This window comes from Herpailurus yagouaroundi, unplaced genomic scaffold, assembly GCF_014898765.1.
Source record: "Herpailurus yagouaroundi ecotype Mexico unplaced genomic scaffold, PumYag 182, whole genome shotgun sequence".
Classification (NCBI taxonomy): domain Eukaryota; kingdom Metazoa; phylum Chordata; class Mammalia; order Carnivora; family Felidae; genus Herpailurus; species Herpailurus yagouaroundi.
Window position 1 is genome coordinate 38022413 of NW_024412413.1, and position 18080 is coordinate 38040492.

Here is an 18080-nt window from a genome sequence, read left to right on the forward strand (position 1 = left end):
TCTGTTTAATCTTTGTTTTCTAGTCACATAATATTTAAACTATAATGAAAATTGGTCTTCTAGTGACTTTCAGTCTATTTTTTACCTTCAAAAGTGAGTCTGCCACAAGAGGGAGCACTGAACTTGCGTATGAAGGTGATTTTTTTTAATTTTCTGGAAATGTTGCCTGAGCAGAAACAATGCAAAGGAGCTTTCTCAGCTCATCTGATCACTGGGATCTTGACTTAGGGAAATGAAATATAATACAGAAACTATGATATTATAACAACACACTAGATCTGTATCTACTCTCAATACATGACTTAGAGAATATCCAGTAAGAAATGTTATTCGTTTATAATAGATTCTAATGTATAGAGAGAAAAAGATCTAGCTATTCCCTCAAAACAAAACAAAACATAAAATACTCTTCAACTTATAGTATAATTTCTGCCAGAATCTAAAATCCATTTACTGGATTAAGCTCAGAATCTCAATATTTTTCCTTCTGACCAGTTATCAAACTTATGAATTTTCACATTTGTAATGATGAGAGCCTTCTCAAATACAATCTTATATAAACAAAAGTGCTCCTTAGATATAAAGCAGATCTTTTATATATTTAATATATTGTCTGGAGCAAAATAACTGGAAAACACTTTTCCATAGATTTGAAAGAAAATCTTATTTAAATTTTTCCAATGTCTTACAGTAAAATATTCTATGAAAATACCAAGAAAAAGTCATGAGGACTTTATTTCAGAAAATACAATGATTGTATTTTTAGTAACATTATATCGTTATTTTTAAAGATACATTTAATCCAGAATATTCTAGGTACTATCTACTGAAAGTGCTTTATGGTAAGTATGTAAGAGAAAATTCCTTTTTTTTCCTACCAAATTTTAGGCAGTCCAACAACTCAAGTGTATCTTTCTTGCCCCACTTTTAATCACATGAAAGTAACAGTACTTTCTTTGACTCTTCGGAGGAGATAAATTTCCTCGACCAGATGCGGGAACAGTACTTCCTCCCCAGTCTCATGCACCGAGTTATTGGAAAATAACTTGAGCCTGCTTGCTAATGTGTCCCTTCAGAATTGATGGCTAGGAAAAATGTGCAAGAGGTCCACAGATACACCTTTCACACAGTTCTCGGATCTGCCTTTGTTTATCCCTTACAAATGAACAATGGTACACATTCAGCTAAAGAATTTGCCATTTCAAATTGACGGGATGTTACACGAAAAAATAATTATATTCTTAACAAGAATATATTACTTAAGATTACAGTTGTGATAATGAGTAAAATGTACCCAACAGAAGGGACACTTTAAGGAACTTCACAGCTTCAAATTATAAGTTGAATGTCTATCTAGTTGGTTTAATGCAGGCTACCGAAACAAAGAGAACAATTAGCTGAAAAAATTTTCAGGTGTAACAATCAAGAAGCCAATTTAAGCAAAGAGGACTTTACTTTGAGAAGCCATTGATTTATAGCTTATGGTCCAAAAAAAAAAAAAAAAAAAAATAAAAAAAATTTTATTTTATTTTTTTAATCAATTTTTTTTTTTTTTTTTTTCAAAAAAAAAAAAAAAAAAAAAAAACCCTATCATTTTCATAATGTCTTTATATATAAGTTGTAAGCAATTTTTATGAAATAAACAAGTAAATAAGCTGTTATCTCTCACATATATTTCATAGACCCAGACTATCATGTTAGGACAGCTGCTCTTAAAAAATAATTTTCCTGATGGACTGAAAGATTGGGAAATACTTTAAGCACCATCAAAGACTCAATGGGCATGGTATATATATATTTTTTAGTTTAAATGTATTCTTCAATAACTGATAGCATGTAGAATCCTAAGTAAATCCTATATTTAATTATCTACTCTGGCTAATTGGTACATTACCGTAAACTTATTAACAAAGATTCATTTTCAGGAATTTTTCTTAAATTCTCAATAGTTTTAGATAAGTTTAAATGGAAACACGCGTTTGAATGTCACAATGTGTTTTTAGTGAGTTATTAAAAAATTAGAGATTTCACATAAAAATCTAGATTTGGGATTACTTAAAAACTCCTGGTCTTTAGCATAATATAAAAACTTTTACATTTCTTCCTTAAGAGTTTTCCTTGTCAGTTTACTGCATTTTTGTGTCATTTCCTTGTTTTTATAGGAAGCTGGAATCATTAAGTGTACGGTCAACTAAGAACCTGAGACAGGAGGAACTCCAAAGCGCTCTCACCTCCCTGACAAACAGACTGGATTAAATGACCTCTAGGATCTGTCAGGCATGTGATTTCCCTTGACAAGGTCAAAATGACCCGAGGGCAGAGCTGTATCCTGGTATCTAAGCTTCCCTCAGGAAATGTAGGTCTAGATATATGCTCCTATTTCAAAGTCATCGGTCTAGGTGATTCCCTAAAACCTCCCATTTTATCTATTTTTTTTTTTTTAATAACCATGCATGGGGACATCTCAAGAATGTTAGAAAATATTCAGAATTTCTATAAGAAAAATTATTTTCTGACTTCAACTTGAGTTTTAGGTTCTGGGTCAAAGCTACAGATTCCTTATTTCAGGAAGTACTCTATGTTAATGTGTCACTTTCAATTAAAATATTTGAGGGAGTAAGCTTTTTAAAATCATACATTAGCTATATTTTTCCTAAATTAAAGTGATAGACAATCTACAATGAACCATGTTCCAGGCAACTGAAAAAGATGCTAATTGGGTCTAATTAAACAGAAGGCACAGGTCTTCTTCTAGTCTTCAAGTACTATTTTTTTTTTTAGACCAAGCTTTATAATTCACATTTCAGGTTGCAAGTAATTTCTATTTAAGTATTTATTTATGGGAAAGAATTCAAAAAATTTGACTCCAGTTAGAAAATTGACTCAAATTGACTCAAAATAGGAAAAAAGAAAGTCATGATGCCTGCTTCAGCACTTCTTCTATGTGCCCAAAAATGCTGGGGTCTTCAATTGTAGGTGTTATCTGGAAAGAAAAAACGAGAGATGAATGTTTGTCCCTGAACCCCTTCCATGTCTCTATAATTAAACAATTACATGCAATGTTGTATTTCCCATTATCTTATAATATGCATATAAAAATGTTGAAAACAAGGGAACTCTGATTTTAATATTTTAAAATATAATTTGTAGTCTTCCAGAATAATAAACTGTTCATTTAGCAAAACTATTGGTCCTAAATGATGGGGTTTTGGGGTGTTGGTGAGGGTTTGGAGCCAATGGCCAGGAAAGAATTCTCAAAGAAGTCTTTGGTGTCAAAAAGGTGATTTTATTAAAGCATGGGGACAGGACCCATGGGCACAAAGAGCTGCACTGGGGTTGTGAGGAGTGACTTTATTATATACTGTTGGGGGAGGTAAAGTCAAGAGGAAGTTTCTTAAAGGGATTTCCACATGCTAAAGAGGATTTACAGATTATTGGAAGCCTACCAATTATCAAGCTAAGGTTGTTTTTCCCTCTAGCAAAGCATTATCATTAAGATAGGGAGTTCACAGAAATTAGGTTATTGATAAAATGGTCTTTTTCTTGTAATATTACTAAGATATTTGTAAACTGATGGAGACTCTATCAGTTTAGCCATTTGTTTTATGTCCTTTCCTTTGTTCTTGGGCAGCCAGGAGTGCCTGAGGAATGTGTCACATAGCCTACCTGGGGGGTGGGGGAGTTGGGGCAAGTCAACTTGCCTTATGCTCCTTTATCACTAAGTGGTACTTTCTCTAGAATCCCTCTAATGAGTCTTTCTTTGTGCCTCTTTTGAATTTTTTTTTTTTTTGCATTTTCTCATATAACTATTTACTGTTGCATCACCTTCTAGTAGATATTGGTGATTAAGTACATACACTTGAATTAGCCTAACATTTTCCAAAATAATTTTCACTCAAAATAGAAATAATTAGAATATATATCAATTAGAACTATAGAGTATATATGAATGAGAACTATATAACCAGCATATATATTATATATATGATACATACACATATATATCATATATATCTGCACATATACAGCATGTATATAACCAGCATGCATAACCAGTCTCAATTGTTTGCTTTCTCATTCAGTAATAGCCATTAATGACCACAATGAAGGGAGATGTGTCTTTAATTCATTAAGACTGCATTTCCACTAGTTGTTTGCATTTAACTGACATACTGATAGTAAAAGTATTTTCACACACTGGTTCCTATAATCTCAAAGCATACGGTTTTAATTAATATTTGTTTCCACAACCCTCATTCCTGGAGAGTGGTTATGCAGTTTCCCCCTTAACATTAAAAAAAAAAAAATGTAAAAACATTTCAGAACCTGGCGTTGAACATTTTGGATAATTTACCTTATACGGCTTGCCGTTGACCAGGGCAGACAGAGCTGACCGGGGAATTTTTCCAGATCTCGTTTTGGGTAACTGTTTCACAAACACTGCATTTCGAAAAGCAGCCACAGGGCCAATGCTCTGTCTAACATGGTTCACAATTTCTTCCAAAACTTGTTCCTCTGTTGTATTAATATCTAGGGAGAAAGTTCAGGTGGATAAGCACTGAATTAACTAGGGTTAATCATTCAGGGCCCAAACACTCTGGGAGAACAAAGATCTCTCACCTTTTCTCAACACGCAGAGTGCTAAGGGGACGTGACCTTTCAAAGGATCTTCCTTACCAACAACAGCGCAGTCAGCTACCGTGCCATGGGAGAGGACCGACTGTAATAAGGAAAGCATTCATTTAGAAAATCTATGTGTGTGTGTGTGTGTGTGTGTGTGTGTGTGTATGAATATATAAAGAGAGAGAGATACAGACATACGTATTTCAATCAGAAAAAAAAAGTACACGTCAGAGAACTCAAACCCTATAGCTGCCTGCGTGAAAGTTACTACTAATTCACAATTTGTATCATTATAACCAGGGTGAATGAATGATTAGGACCCCCATGGTAGTCACTCACAAAAGGCTAACAGTGATTAAGACAAATTGCTTAGCTTACCTGGAAAGTAGGAGAATTGTTTCTTCATCTCGCTTGTTTATTAATGAAGTCAGGGCAGGTATGCAGTGAGAACACACTGCAGTGTGCATCCGAAATAAAAGGGCCTCATGGTGATTTAGCGTTAGTGCTGGCTACCATAAGCGCACTTTCCAGAGAAATCCAAGGCAGCCCCATGACTAAACAGGGATTTTATTTCTGTATCTGTTACTAAGCAATGAACAGAGCATCTCTTTTCTTGAATGACCACCCATCCAGAGAGGATTTTCCAACTTCAAAGAAAAGGCTGGAGATAGCATGAAGCCCTGACTTCAGATAATCACCCCTGTCAGGGAGCCATTTTCATACTGCTTACTCTAAGCTCTAAATATCTTAAAGAACAAAGCAGCTATCAATCTAGAATCACAAGAAACCACAGAGTAACCACATGAAATACAGAAGCTTAGGGTTAAAAAAACATTTCTGCTGTGATGGTACTTTTAAAAATGATTGTTCAAAATGTCCTCTTCTGAGAGAGTAATAGGTATTTCAGTGACTGCAAATCTCTAATAGCTAGAGAAAACAGTGGGCAATATACCAACAGCCCATTTGACACTTCTTATTCTTTATTCTTTCAACAAATATTTACCAAATCCTTCTATGTTCCAACCACTGCACCAGGCTCAATGCTGAGCAAAAACAGGTGCTTACAGTCTAATAGATGAGAACAATCTTAAAAAACAATCACTAATATTTGTTATTGTGAATGTCTAAATATAAAAGTGGTAAGGGCTCTGGGGAAATAACCGGGTTTTTATATGAAAGCTATAGCAATAGCCTCCAAAATAACTTAGGTTTTTATGTGAAATACAGAGCAAAAGCAGGACAGGGGTCTCAGAGAAGCCTTCAGGAAATGACAATGAGCTCAGGTGTCAAGGATGAGTAGACACTGATTAGGCAAGGAGAAAGGGTGGGGTAAATCCCTGAGGAGAGACTTCACACAAAGCATTTGAACCTGAAAGAAACTAATGTGGCAGGAAAGCAGCAAGGCTGAGAGAGGCACAAGAGGAAAGGAAGCTGTACAGGTAGAAAGGGACTATGCTAAGGACTTCCAATTTAGTAGAGTTGGAAAAGCGATGAAGCAATTTCAAGAGTTGAGGAGGAGATACAAGATCTTTGTGGATTTTTTTAACAGACTTTATTTTTTGGAGTAGTTTTAGATTCATAGCAAAATGGAATGGAAAGCACAGAGTTGTCATATCTCTCCCGCCCCCATATATGCACAGCCTCCCTCACTCTCAAAATCCCTCACTAGAGTGGTGTATTTGTTAGAATTGACAAACCAACATCAACACGTCATTCTCGCCCTCGTCGACAGTTTACATTAGTGTTCACTCTTCATGTTATATATTCTATGGGTCTTATGAAATGTGTGCACCATTATATTGCATTTTACAGAATAGTTTCACTGCCTTAAAATATCTCCTGTGTTTTGCTTATTCATCCTAACTTCCTGCTAGCCCTTGGCAAACACTGATCTTTTCAGTGTCTCCAAAGTCCTTTTCCAGAACACTGGAATCATATAGTGTGTAGTCTTTTCAGATTGGCTTCTTTCGCTTCAGATTGTATTTTGAAACACAAACTTACTTTGGGTTCACTGTGGAGAACAAATAGAGGTCGTTAAGGGTGAGTATTACAATTTATTCAAATCACCCATGAGGCTACAAGTAGACTAAGGCTATGACAATGGGTAATGGGATTCTAGAGTTTCTTTAAAGATAAAATGAACATATTTTTATGATAAATTGGATATGGAGCAAGAAGAAGGTAGGGAAGTTATGGATGATTCTATGTTCTTTGGCTTGAACAGATGTTTGGATAGTGGTGCCATTTTCTAAGCCAGAAAATACTAGTGAAGGCTAAGCTTGGAAGGAATGATCATGTATTAAGTCTTGGAGATGTTCCACCGAGGCATCTTTGAGATATCTAAGTCAAAGCAGTTGAGTCTGATGGGAGTCTTAATCTGGAGATGCACATTTAAATGTCATTAATGCATAAATGGTAACAAAAGCTACAGATAAAGATTAGATTATTTAGGGAGATTGGGGCACCTGGATGGCTCAGTTGGTTAAGTATCTAACTTCCGTTCAGGTCATGATCTCACAGTTTGTGGGTTTGAGCCCCACATCAAGCTCTGTGCTGACAGCTCAGAGCCTGGAGCCTTCTTTGGCTTCTGTGTCTCCCTCTCACTGCCCTTCCCTGCTCATGTTCTGTCTCTCTCTCTCTGTCTCTCAAAAATAACTGTTAAAAAAATAAAAAATAAATTAGGGAGAAAGCAATAAGAAGATGAAAGCCTTAAGGAACTCTGACATTTAATGGCTACATGAAAAAGGAGTAGCTGACAAACGAGACGAAAAAGGCACAACCAGAGAGACAGGGAAAAACACAGCAGAATCTGGGACATGATGCTTTCCAGTCCCAAAGTTTCCAGGAAAATCTTTTTTTTTTTTTTTCTTTTAATTACACCAAGTTGAAAATGAGTCCTGGAAGACTCAGCGAACAACTAGAATGTTGGGTGCAAAGCCGGTGCACTACCTCACACTGCCCCTGATTAAGCACAGAAATCAACATTTCTCCCATATCCTGTTGTTACCATCCACTTTGAAGGACTGAGTTATAAGAGTTGCCAGCCACATAGTTTTTGACTCTTCCAGTGCTGACGATAGGATGTGTTCAATAAATTATTTTCTGTGGTACATATTTTATTCACTTCATTGCTGATATAGAGCTGTGTACTGCATCTTCCATTAGTTGGGTCTGACTAAAAAAGCTCCTGCAAAACATGTACTATACAGACCACACAACACCATCTTCTCCCAGTGCTTCAGTTGGAACTCTCAAAATGCTTCCAACGGCTTCCCATTTGTTAAGATCTTATTTATGTGTTAGGTGCAGATGCTAGAGACAAATTTCATTGCCAGAGATCTGTACTGGGAGTTAGTATACTCAGTCTGTGGAGACAATATTTTGTCGATGGCAGATAGGATGTCGTTTTGGTGGGCCCGATCCTATACTCTGGCTTAGGATTCCCTTCATGGGTGGAGAAAAACTTTTTTCTGGATAACCAGAGTTTTGATTGTCAAAGAAGAAATTGTTAAAGTGTTCATTGGTGCCATAAGCCTCTCTACCTTAGTTTTTTAAATGCCAATGTATCTGCTCAAATTACTATTAAAAAAAATTTTTGATCATCCAGGTATTTTGTCACCTAACCAGTGTAATTTTAACTAAATCAAACATCAAACCTTCTAGTTTGCCATTCATTCACCGTATTGTTTTAATTTCACCACGTTTCTACCCTCAGTATTAGTATGTTTAGAAGTGGATGAAGGGGGGTTCCTGGGTGGCTCGGTTGGTTAAGCATCCAACTTCAGCTCAGGTCATGATCTCACGGCTCGTGAGTTCGAGCCGCGTGTCGGGCTCTGTGCTGACAACTCTGAACCTGGAGCCTGCTTCTCTCTGCCCCTCCCCTGCTCACTTTCTCTCTCTCTCTCTCTCTCTCTCTCTCTCTCTCTCTCTCAAAAATGAATAAACATTTAAAAAAAATTTTTTTTAAAGATGTGGATGGGAAAATTCTGACTGGTTTTCCATATGGGCAGAGTACTTTAAAATCAGAATATATAACACAGTTTTCTACAGTATCAGAGTTTCACATTTTTCCTAGTTTGTAGACAAGCTCTTAAAAATCTGTGAAAAACATAATCATTTACCAGAATTTTACGTCATCTATAAACAAGGTTCATTATTATACTGGATAAAATATTATATTAATCCATCAGTATTGAAAAGATGCCATAAAGGAAGGGGGGGATGGCTTTCTATGTTGGCTCCATAAATAATATTTACATGCTAAATAATGATTGCAACAACTGAATCATTAAAAAGGAAAAGCATCGAATTATGTCTTGGCAACATTTAAGGGACAGAAACCAAATATCTTGGGGGGCTAAAAATATCCAGAGCCATTTTCATATATTTTCTCCACATAAAACCCATAAGCCTCTGTGATTAACTGGCATTTAAGAACTGAAAAACTAACACAACTTAAAAGGTAATTGTCTCAACCAAAAGTGTGCAATGGTTCCAATTTATGACTTTTCGTCTTTAGGGTGGTCTGAAAGCAATATGAGTTCAGTAGAAACTATGCTTCAAATTTTGAATTGTGGTCTTTTCCTAGGCTAGGATATGTGGTACAATCCTTTCTTGAGACACTGGGCAGTGGGGGAAGCCTCGGCGCCCAGACAGCCAAGTGATCACAGGGTAAACAACTGTTACACTTACAACCACTCTCTACCCATACCACCATTCTCTTTTTCATTTTCAGTACCATAGCCAATAAATTACATGAGCTATTCAACACTTTGTTATAAAGTATTTACATAAGATGATTTTGCCCAACTGTAGGCTGATGTTAGTGTTCTGAGCATGTTTAAGGTAAGGTAGGCTAAGTTTGGCAGGTTAAGTGTATTAAATGCATTTTCAACTTATGATCTTTTCAATTTACAATAAGTTTATCAAGATATAACGTCTTCTCAAATTGAGGAATATCTGTATAAATGTTAGGGTAACAGTCCTTGTAAATGCTTGTCATTTGTTGATTTTGGGGTACTGTCATTTCTAGGTAAATTTTAATGGATTTGGAAGGTTTTTTGGCTTTAGTGAGCTGAATTATACAGATCTCTTAATTATGTTTTTAAGTAGTTTAATCTTAGAAGTATTAGTTTAAATCAAGCACTTTCATAAAATGCAAGGAGCCAGTTTTGGTGGGAGATTGTGTCTGCAGTAGGGAAAAGAAGAATGCTTTTTCATTCCCTCTGATGTTGGAGTCAGATTCTACATTATTATCAGTATTCATATTCATACTCAGGAAAATATTCAGCAATTTTACAACTATTTAAATCTAGTAATCATTTAATGCTGAGTAGAAGAGAAATTACATGGCATCTTTGTTGAATATACACTTTATGGAAATATATTCGATCCTGAAGAAATCACTCCTAAAAATAGCAAACAAAATAGCCAACTTGGAAAACAAACAGTGAAACTATGGTTAGAATAAACTTCCAAAGGGCAAATTGCAATGAACACTGCCCTAGGCTTTAAGTGCAGTATTTTAATGCCAGATTTCCAAGTTCCCAACAATACCAGTGGGATTATTTTAAGCTACAAGTGAATGAATGAAATCAGAGAGCCTAATTTGTTCCCTGGAGGTGTCTATGCACGATAGCCTGCCCACAGCAGCGAAAGAGCACCAGGCAAGAAGGACCGCATTGGCTCCTGGTAATTTTGGCTCATAAGACCTGAACTAGCAGATTTCAGACCCAATTTTCCTAAGAACACCTTGAACTTCCACCAGAATATTCCAAGTGTCTACCCAGATGCCAGACTTTCAAAGATTAACTTTTAAAATACAATTGTTCTTTAATAGTTACAGAAGGCCCTAACAGGTGTTGAGATCTGCAAGGATAAGATCCTCTTCAATTTATAAAAGCTATTCTAGAACTCTTGTTTTCTTATGACGAGAACAGAAAAGAACATATAGTTTCCTAAAATGTTTTTGATGTAGTAACTTTAATAGAATTTGTTTGATTAGTCTTATGTAATGCACTTGTCATATTTTACTTTAAGAAACTGGGAAGGCACAGATTTTTACTATATATAAAAGCAATATTCAGTCTATTTTGAATTATTACAGATGACACTCCTATGCATTAAGACCCTCAAATCCTATTTCAAAAACTGAAAATAGAATTCAGCATTCAAAATTGACAATTGAGAATCCTAATGGGAATCCTGGAAAGCATCTACATGTAAAGTAAGGTTTGGACACTTTAATAAAAGTTGGTTATGTCATCAATAAAAACATTTCACATACATATTAATTATCAATATGTTAAGCAATTTTTATAGGATGTGGGAAAAAGCCAGTAAAAAATGTTAGTTCCCAACTCTTTAAAGGATGTCATCATAAAGAAACAAACCTGATATGAATTGAGTTACTAACTTCTTTATTAGACGTAAGTATACAATAGAGTTAATCATTTAATTTATACAAAGGGAGACATTCACTTCAAGAAGGCTTGAAGGCTGGCAGGTGTCCTATTATGTGCTGTAATTACTCCAAGATCTAGTGACAAAATTCTTGTTGGGAAGCATTGATTTCAGCATGTTTTTTTTTTCTAATTTTGTCATTTTTACTATCTTCTGCCTGCCTCATTCTCTGATTACATACAGTGAGGATGTCAGTAGAAACATATATTTAAATAGATTGATACTTCCCTTTTTATTCTAAAAATAAAAGAGAGAACCAAGAACTTTGATAATAAAAGCTGTGCATATGTAATCTCCAAATTTTGATTAGCTGAGTCTGCCAGAAATACAGGTGAATATTGGAGGTAATCTCCTACAGGCAAGAAATTAAAAGTTCATGCAACCAGAACAACCTTTTGCCAACACACCAAAATACATGAAGCATAAATTTCAATTTCAGGTTATCACAAAATTCAGAGTAGGTTAAAAACAAGATAATATTATAATAGAGCACAAAGCCACATATCCCAAAATATTATATAGAATTCTTTCTTTTTACTCAAATAATATCACACTGTCACACACACACACACACACAAGCCAACATGACAAGAAGTGTTCATATGTTTTGTTTTAGCTGAAAGTAAGTATGATTTTTAAAGAAGGTGACCAGTGGGGCACCTGGGTGGCTCAGTCAGTTAAGCGACCGACTTCAGCTCAGGTCATGATCTCACGGTTCTTGAGTTTGAGCCCTGTCTCGGGCTCTGTGCTGATAGCTCAGAGCCTGGAGCCTGCTTCAGATTCTGTGTGTCTCTCTCTGACCCTGCCCTGCTCCTACTCTGTCTCTGTCTCTAAAAAATAATAAATAAATGTTAAAAAAAAATTAAAGAAGGTGACCATCTTTTTTTTTTTTTCCAACGTTTTATTTTTATTTTTGGGACAGAGAGAGACAGAGCATGAACTGGGGAGGGGCAGAGAGAGAGGGAGACACAGAATCGGAAACAGGCTCCAGGCTCTGAGCCATCAGTCCAGAGCCCGATGCGGGGCTCGAACTCACGGACCGCGAGATCGTGACCTGGCTGAAGTCGGACGCTTAACCGACTGCGCCACCCAGGCGCCCCGGTGACCATCTTTTAATTATAGGAAAGAGAAGTAAACTTTGATTCTGCATGCTCTGATCCCACTGGATTACTACTCATACTACTTTAAATATTTTCTTTCATTTAAACTATAGTTTGCTCTATTCCATTTAAAAATGATTCTGGGTTTGGTTCTGATAAAGATGGAATAAATACACTCCACCTTATCACTTTCACTAATTGCAATGAAAAACTCTGGGCTGAAAAAACCAGATCAGATGACACTATTAGAATTATAAACTTGAGACAAAACCTGATGGTGAATCCCCTCTTTTTTGTTTGTTTCTTTGTAGGATTTGGTTTTTGTTGTCATTATGGTTTGTTTGTTTGCCTCCTGCATATTCCAGCCTGGATGCTGGAGTAGCACAAAAGATGGAACTGCCAATAAGTGCAGACAGAAAAAGCCCCCAAATCATCTGCCTTTACAGAGGTCTAGGGAAAGGAGCAGAGGATCTGGGAAACAATCCTTTTCATGCTACCTCTCTCCTCTAGGTGAACACCAACAAGGAAGCACTGTCCCTCTTCCTTCCTACCGAGCTGTAGCAACCTTGTTGACTTTCCACACCCTACTCCAAGTGAAGGCCAGCAAAGAGCTGTGTCCTTTCCTTCCTCCACTACTGGTGTGCATCCTGTGGGATGGTGCCTTGGGAGACCCCCCCCCCCAAAAAAACGCACCCAATCTAAGGGAGTCTAGAAAGATTCAATGTCATTTGTCCCCCGCTCCCTCCTCCCACAATAGCAGCCAGGCAGTCCCTGTTAACTTGCCCTGCTCTACACAAAGTGCTGTCAATGAGACAGAATCCCATCCTCCGCCCAGGCACGCTGTGTAGGTAGAACATGCAGTATTGAACCCTGGTAAGAACATAGGGAGGGTAAAGCCCTGACTTTTTACCCAGAAGAGCAGCAATGAGGAGCCTTGGAAATCAGAAAGTACAAAGTAAATTATGGAGAGGAAGGAGTTGGAGAAAGGCATACTTTCAATCTGTGTATTTAAAGTAGTCCTGAGCCCACCCCAGATTTGTGCATGCGTGAATCCAACCAGAATCAGCACAGTGAGGATTTTGAGCACTTAACTCGAGTTTCAGATTGGCCTCTGGGAGAGACACAAGTGAGATGGATCAAACAGCACTTCGGAGTATTTGAAAATTAAATTGACATTAGAACCACAGCCCATAGAAAGTGGGCATGATCTGATTTTAACTAAAATAAATAATCACAAGAACACAAATCCAGATGATTTAAACAGGATCCAAAATCTCATAATGTCATATTCAAAATATCTAGGATAAAATCTAAAGTTACTGGACATAAAAGAAATCGGGAAAACCTAAACATCTCAAGAAAAAAGACCATCAGTCAATAGATGCCAACTCCAAGATGACCCAAATATTAGATTTATCAGACAAAGATTTTAATGCAGCTATTATAATGGCAGCAGGGGGATAAAACTTTCCTGGATTCCTCATTGTTCCTATAAAAAGCCCTAGCCTGTTGAGAATCGTCAAATACCATGAGAATTTGATCTATAGCTATTTGTCAAGTTAATTGCTCTGATCTGACAGGATAATAAGACTTTTTCTAATTTACCTGGGAGGGCAAAATTATTAAAGTCTAGACTAGCTCCCTAGGTTAAACTTACAAAGTGCTAGGGAGACTGGCTCACTAGCTTCCTAGGTATTGACATGTCAAAAAAGATGAGGCCTCAGATCTTGTAAACATTTCTAGGTTGTAAGAGTTGAGATTCACAGGGCTGTCCGGCTCCTGGAGAGATTTTATTTACATATCAAAGAGTGGAGTCTGGATGCAGGCCCTTCAGTTTAGGAGACCTTCTGAGGAGGAGTGAAGAAGCTGCTCCATTCCCCTTTAGAAGCAGAGAAAAATTATCTCCCTTTTCTGTTATCTAGAAGTGTCTGGTGCTTATGTAGGATAGGGCTAAGACCTCAGGTAAGAGGGCAATGACACACTTACTACCAAGAAATCTGTCTTTGACCTAAAACATCCCATTTGCACATTCAGGATAAAATTGACAAAGATGAATACTAAAACCCAGAATAGCCATGGCCCAAGAAGTATGGGCAAACCTTCCTGGAATGAATGGAAACAGAAGTTCTCAGTAAAAAAACAAAAGCTATCAAAAAAAAAAAAAAAAAAAAAAAAAAAAAAAAAGAAAGAAATGACTTAAAAGAAGGGAAAAAGGGCAAATGAGGGGAATGAAGGCAAAAAGAAAAACCAATAAACTGATAGGCATAAATATAAACATATGAATAATTAGTTTAAATGTAAGTGGTCCAAAAACACCACCAGTTAAAAGACAGAGATTTTCAGATTGGATAAAAACAAAAGGAAAATCCAACTATATGCTATCTACAAGTCCACAGAAAGCATAATGATCCGGATGATGGATTTATATGGATCCATAATGATCCATAATGATCCAAATGAAATGATGGCAAAAGACAGAAGATTGAAACACAAAAGATGGAGTGGCTATGTGATTACCACAGATGACCAATTTCAGAACAAAGAGAATTACTATAGATGTTTGTAAAAAATCAATATATAAAAACATTGCAACCAAGTAAGGTTTATCTAGTAATGCAAGACTGAACATTTGAAAATTAATTAATGTAACTCACATATTAAAAGGCTTAAAAAGAAAAGCCACATGACCATATCAATAGAAGCAGAAAAGGCACTTGGCAAAATTTGGCATTCACTCAAGATTTTTGAAAAATCTCATCAAATTACAGGGGCACCTGGATGGCCCAGTCAGTTCAGCGTCCAACTTCAGCTCAGGCCATGATCTCACAGTTCATGAGTTTGAGCCCTGCACTGGGCTCTGTGCTGACAGCTCTGGAGCCTGCTTTTGATTCTGTATCTCCCTCTCTCTGACCCTCCCCTGCTCACACTCTGTCTCTCTCTATCTCTCAAAAATAAATAAACATTAAAAAAATTTTTTTGACTGATCAAATTAGGAATAGAATGAACATCTTAATTTGATAAAGTTTATCTCCAGAAACACTGACAGGAAACTTTTTTTTTTAATGTTTATTTATTTTGAGGGGGGTGGAGAGAGAGAGAGAGAGAGAGAGAGAGAGAGAGAGAGACCAGTGGGAAAGGAGCAGAGATATATGGAGAGAGAGAGAATTCCAAGCAGGCTTCATGCTGTCAGTGCAGATCCCCATGCAGGGCTGAAACTCACAAACCATGAGATCATGATCTGAGCCAAAATCAAGAGGACATTTAATAGACTGAGCCACACAGCTCTCCAGGAAACATTCATAATGGTAAGGTATTGAATTTTTTTACCCTAAGATAAAAACAAGGCAAGGGTGTCTACTCTCACAACTCTTAGTCAATATCATACTGGAAGTTTTAGCCAGCTCAAGAAGGCAAGAAAAAATGAATAAAAGGCATTCAGACTAAAAAGACAGCAATAAAACTATCCCTACTCACAGACAACATGATGGATTATCTATATAGGAAATCTCAAGAAATCTATAAAAAATACCAGCTCAAAGAAGTCAATAGTATTTCTATCCACTAGCAGTGAAAATTTAGAAACCGAAATTTTAAAATAGATTCTATTTGCACTACCTTAAACATTAAATACTTAGGTATAAAGCTAACAAAATATGCTCAGAATCTGTATACTAAAAAGTATAAAATATTGATGAAACCTATCAAAAGAGACCTAAAGACATGGAGACATGTATAAAATTCATGGATTGGAAGATTCAGTATAGGTCAGATATCAATTTTTCTCAAAAGAATCTATAGATTAAGACCCAATCAAAAGCTCGTTCTAAAATATACATGGAAAAGTAGGGGAACTGGAACATCCAGAACAACTTTGAAAAAGATGAACAAATGTGGACACCATTCAACTGGAAGGCATTCCATAAAAGCTACAGTGTCAAGACAGAATATTATTGGTAAAGAGATAAACACAAAGAAAAATGAAAGAGAAGACATGCTCTAAGAATAGATCCATTCAAACACTGTCAGCTGATTTGGACAAAGATGTAAAGGAAATTTAAAGGAGAAAGGGGGTCTGCAAGAACTGATACTTGGAACTACTGACATCCATATTTAAAAAAAAGTAATAATCCTCAACTACATCCTGCACCATTCACACACAGACATGAAAACTCAAAATGTAAATGTAAACTGATAGAAAATGTGAAATACTAAACTAAGTGCAAAACGTGAAACTATAAAATTCTTAGGTCAAAACGAATGAGAAATATTTATGACCTTAGGTTAGGAAAGAAATCTAAGATACAACACCAAAATCACGATCTGTCAAAGAAAAAAAGTTAGTGAACTTGACTTCATCAATATAAAAAATACTTCCGCTCTGTTAAGAACACTGTTAAGAGAATAAAAAGACTAGCCACAGACTGGAAGACAGTATTTGCATATCATGTATCACATAAAGGACTCTCAAAACTGAAAAATAAGAAAACAAGCTAATTAAAAAAAAAAGAGGGGCGGGGCAGATGATGTCAACAAGTATTTTACCAAAGAAGATATGTGGATGAGAAACAAGCGTATCAAAAGATGCCCAATGTCAGTAAGTCATTAGAGAGAAGCAAATTAAAAGCACAATGAGATACCATTTCACATCTACTAGAATGGTTTAAATAAAGAATAATGACAACTCCAAGTGTTGATGAAGAAGAAATAGAAACTCCTAAACACTGCTGGTGTGAACGTAAAAGTGCACAGACACTATAGAAAAAGTTTGACAGTTTCTTACAAGATTAAACATACACTTACCATATAAACCAGCAAACCACTATAGGTATTTATCCCAGAAAAATGAAAATGAATTTTGCCCAAAAACCTATACATGAATGTATATAACAGAATTATTCAAAATTTTTTCCTAACTAGAAATAATCCAAATATCCTTTAATGAGTGAATAGATGCAGAAACTGGTTAGTACATGCATACACGGAATACCGCACAGCAATATAAAAGGACAAGTTAGTGATATACACAAAAGGTGGATGGATCTCAAATGTATTTCCCTAAATGAAATAACCCAGTCTCAAAATGCTACATACAGTGTTATTCCATTTATATGGCATTCTAGAGAAGCAAAAACATAGAAACGAAAAATCAGTAGTTACCAAGGGTTAGGAATGGGAAGGGTTAGAATACAAAGATAATTTTATGACAGACGTCTTTGGCAGTGTTGACATTTTTCTGTATCCTGTCTGTCTGTGGTGATGGTTCCAAGAATCAAACAAGTATAGAGATTCATGGTATTATACAACAATAAAGTGGATTTTACTCTATGTAAATGTAAAAATCAAAAACCAAAAACATTAAAAAAAATCTTCTGGGGACTCTGTGGCAATGTGTTTACGTTGGAAGAAAATTCTCAGGATTTAAGATTAGAATAAAATGTCTAAATCTCATACCACTTAAAGGCTATATGCAACCTGGTTATCAAGCAAGAGCAAAACCAGAAGATAGAGGCTATCAAGAAGCCAAAATATATAGGCTCTCCTTCTAGTGGGGCGCCTGGGTGGCTCAGTCAGTGAAGCGACCGACTTCAGCTCAGGTCATGATCTCATGGTTCATGACTTTGAGTCCTGCATTGGGCTGTGTCCTGACAGCTCAGAGCCTGGAGCCTGCTTCAGATTCTGTATCTCCCTTTCTCTCTGCCCCTCCCCTGTTCATGCTCTGTCTCTCTCTCTCTCCCCCCCCCATCTGTCTTTCTTAAAAATAAACATTAAAAAATTAAATATATATATATATATAGGAATTTTAAGGATATATATGTATACATATATATATGTATGTGTGTGTGTATATATATATACATATATATACATATATATACATATATATACATATATATA

General features: G+C 36.2%; 1 protein-coding gene across 1 annotated transcript in view; it reads right to left on the minus strand.

The window, feature by feature from the left end:
• Positions 1 to 2429: 2429 nt before the first annotated feature.
• Positions 2430 to 18080, minus strand: part of ACSS3 (acyl-CoA synthetase short chain family member 3) — a 154805-nt gene continuing 139154 nt past the window's right edge. Inside the window, exons 14-16 of the mRNA XM_040491334.1 lie at positions 4621 to 4720; positions 4355 to 4530; positions 2430 to 2983 (exon numbers count right to left, since the gene is read on the minus strand). Of these exons, the coding sequence (XP_040347268.1) occupies positions 2915 to 2983; positions 4355 to 4530; positions 4621 to 4720 (345 nt within the window). The 3' untranslated portion in view covers positions 2430 to 2914. The remainder of the gene's footprint in view (positions 2984 to 4354; positions 4531 to 4620; positions 4721 to 18080) is intronic.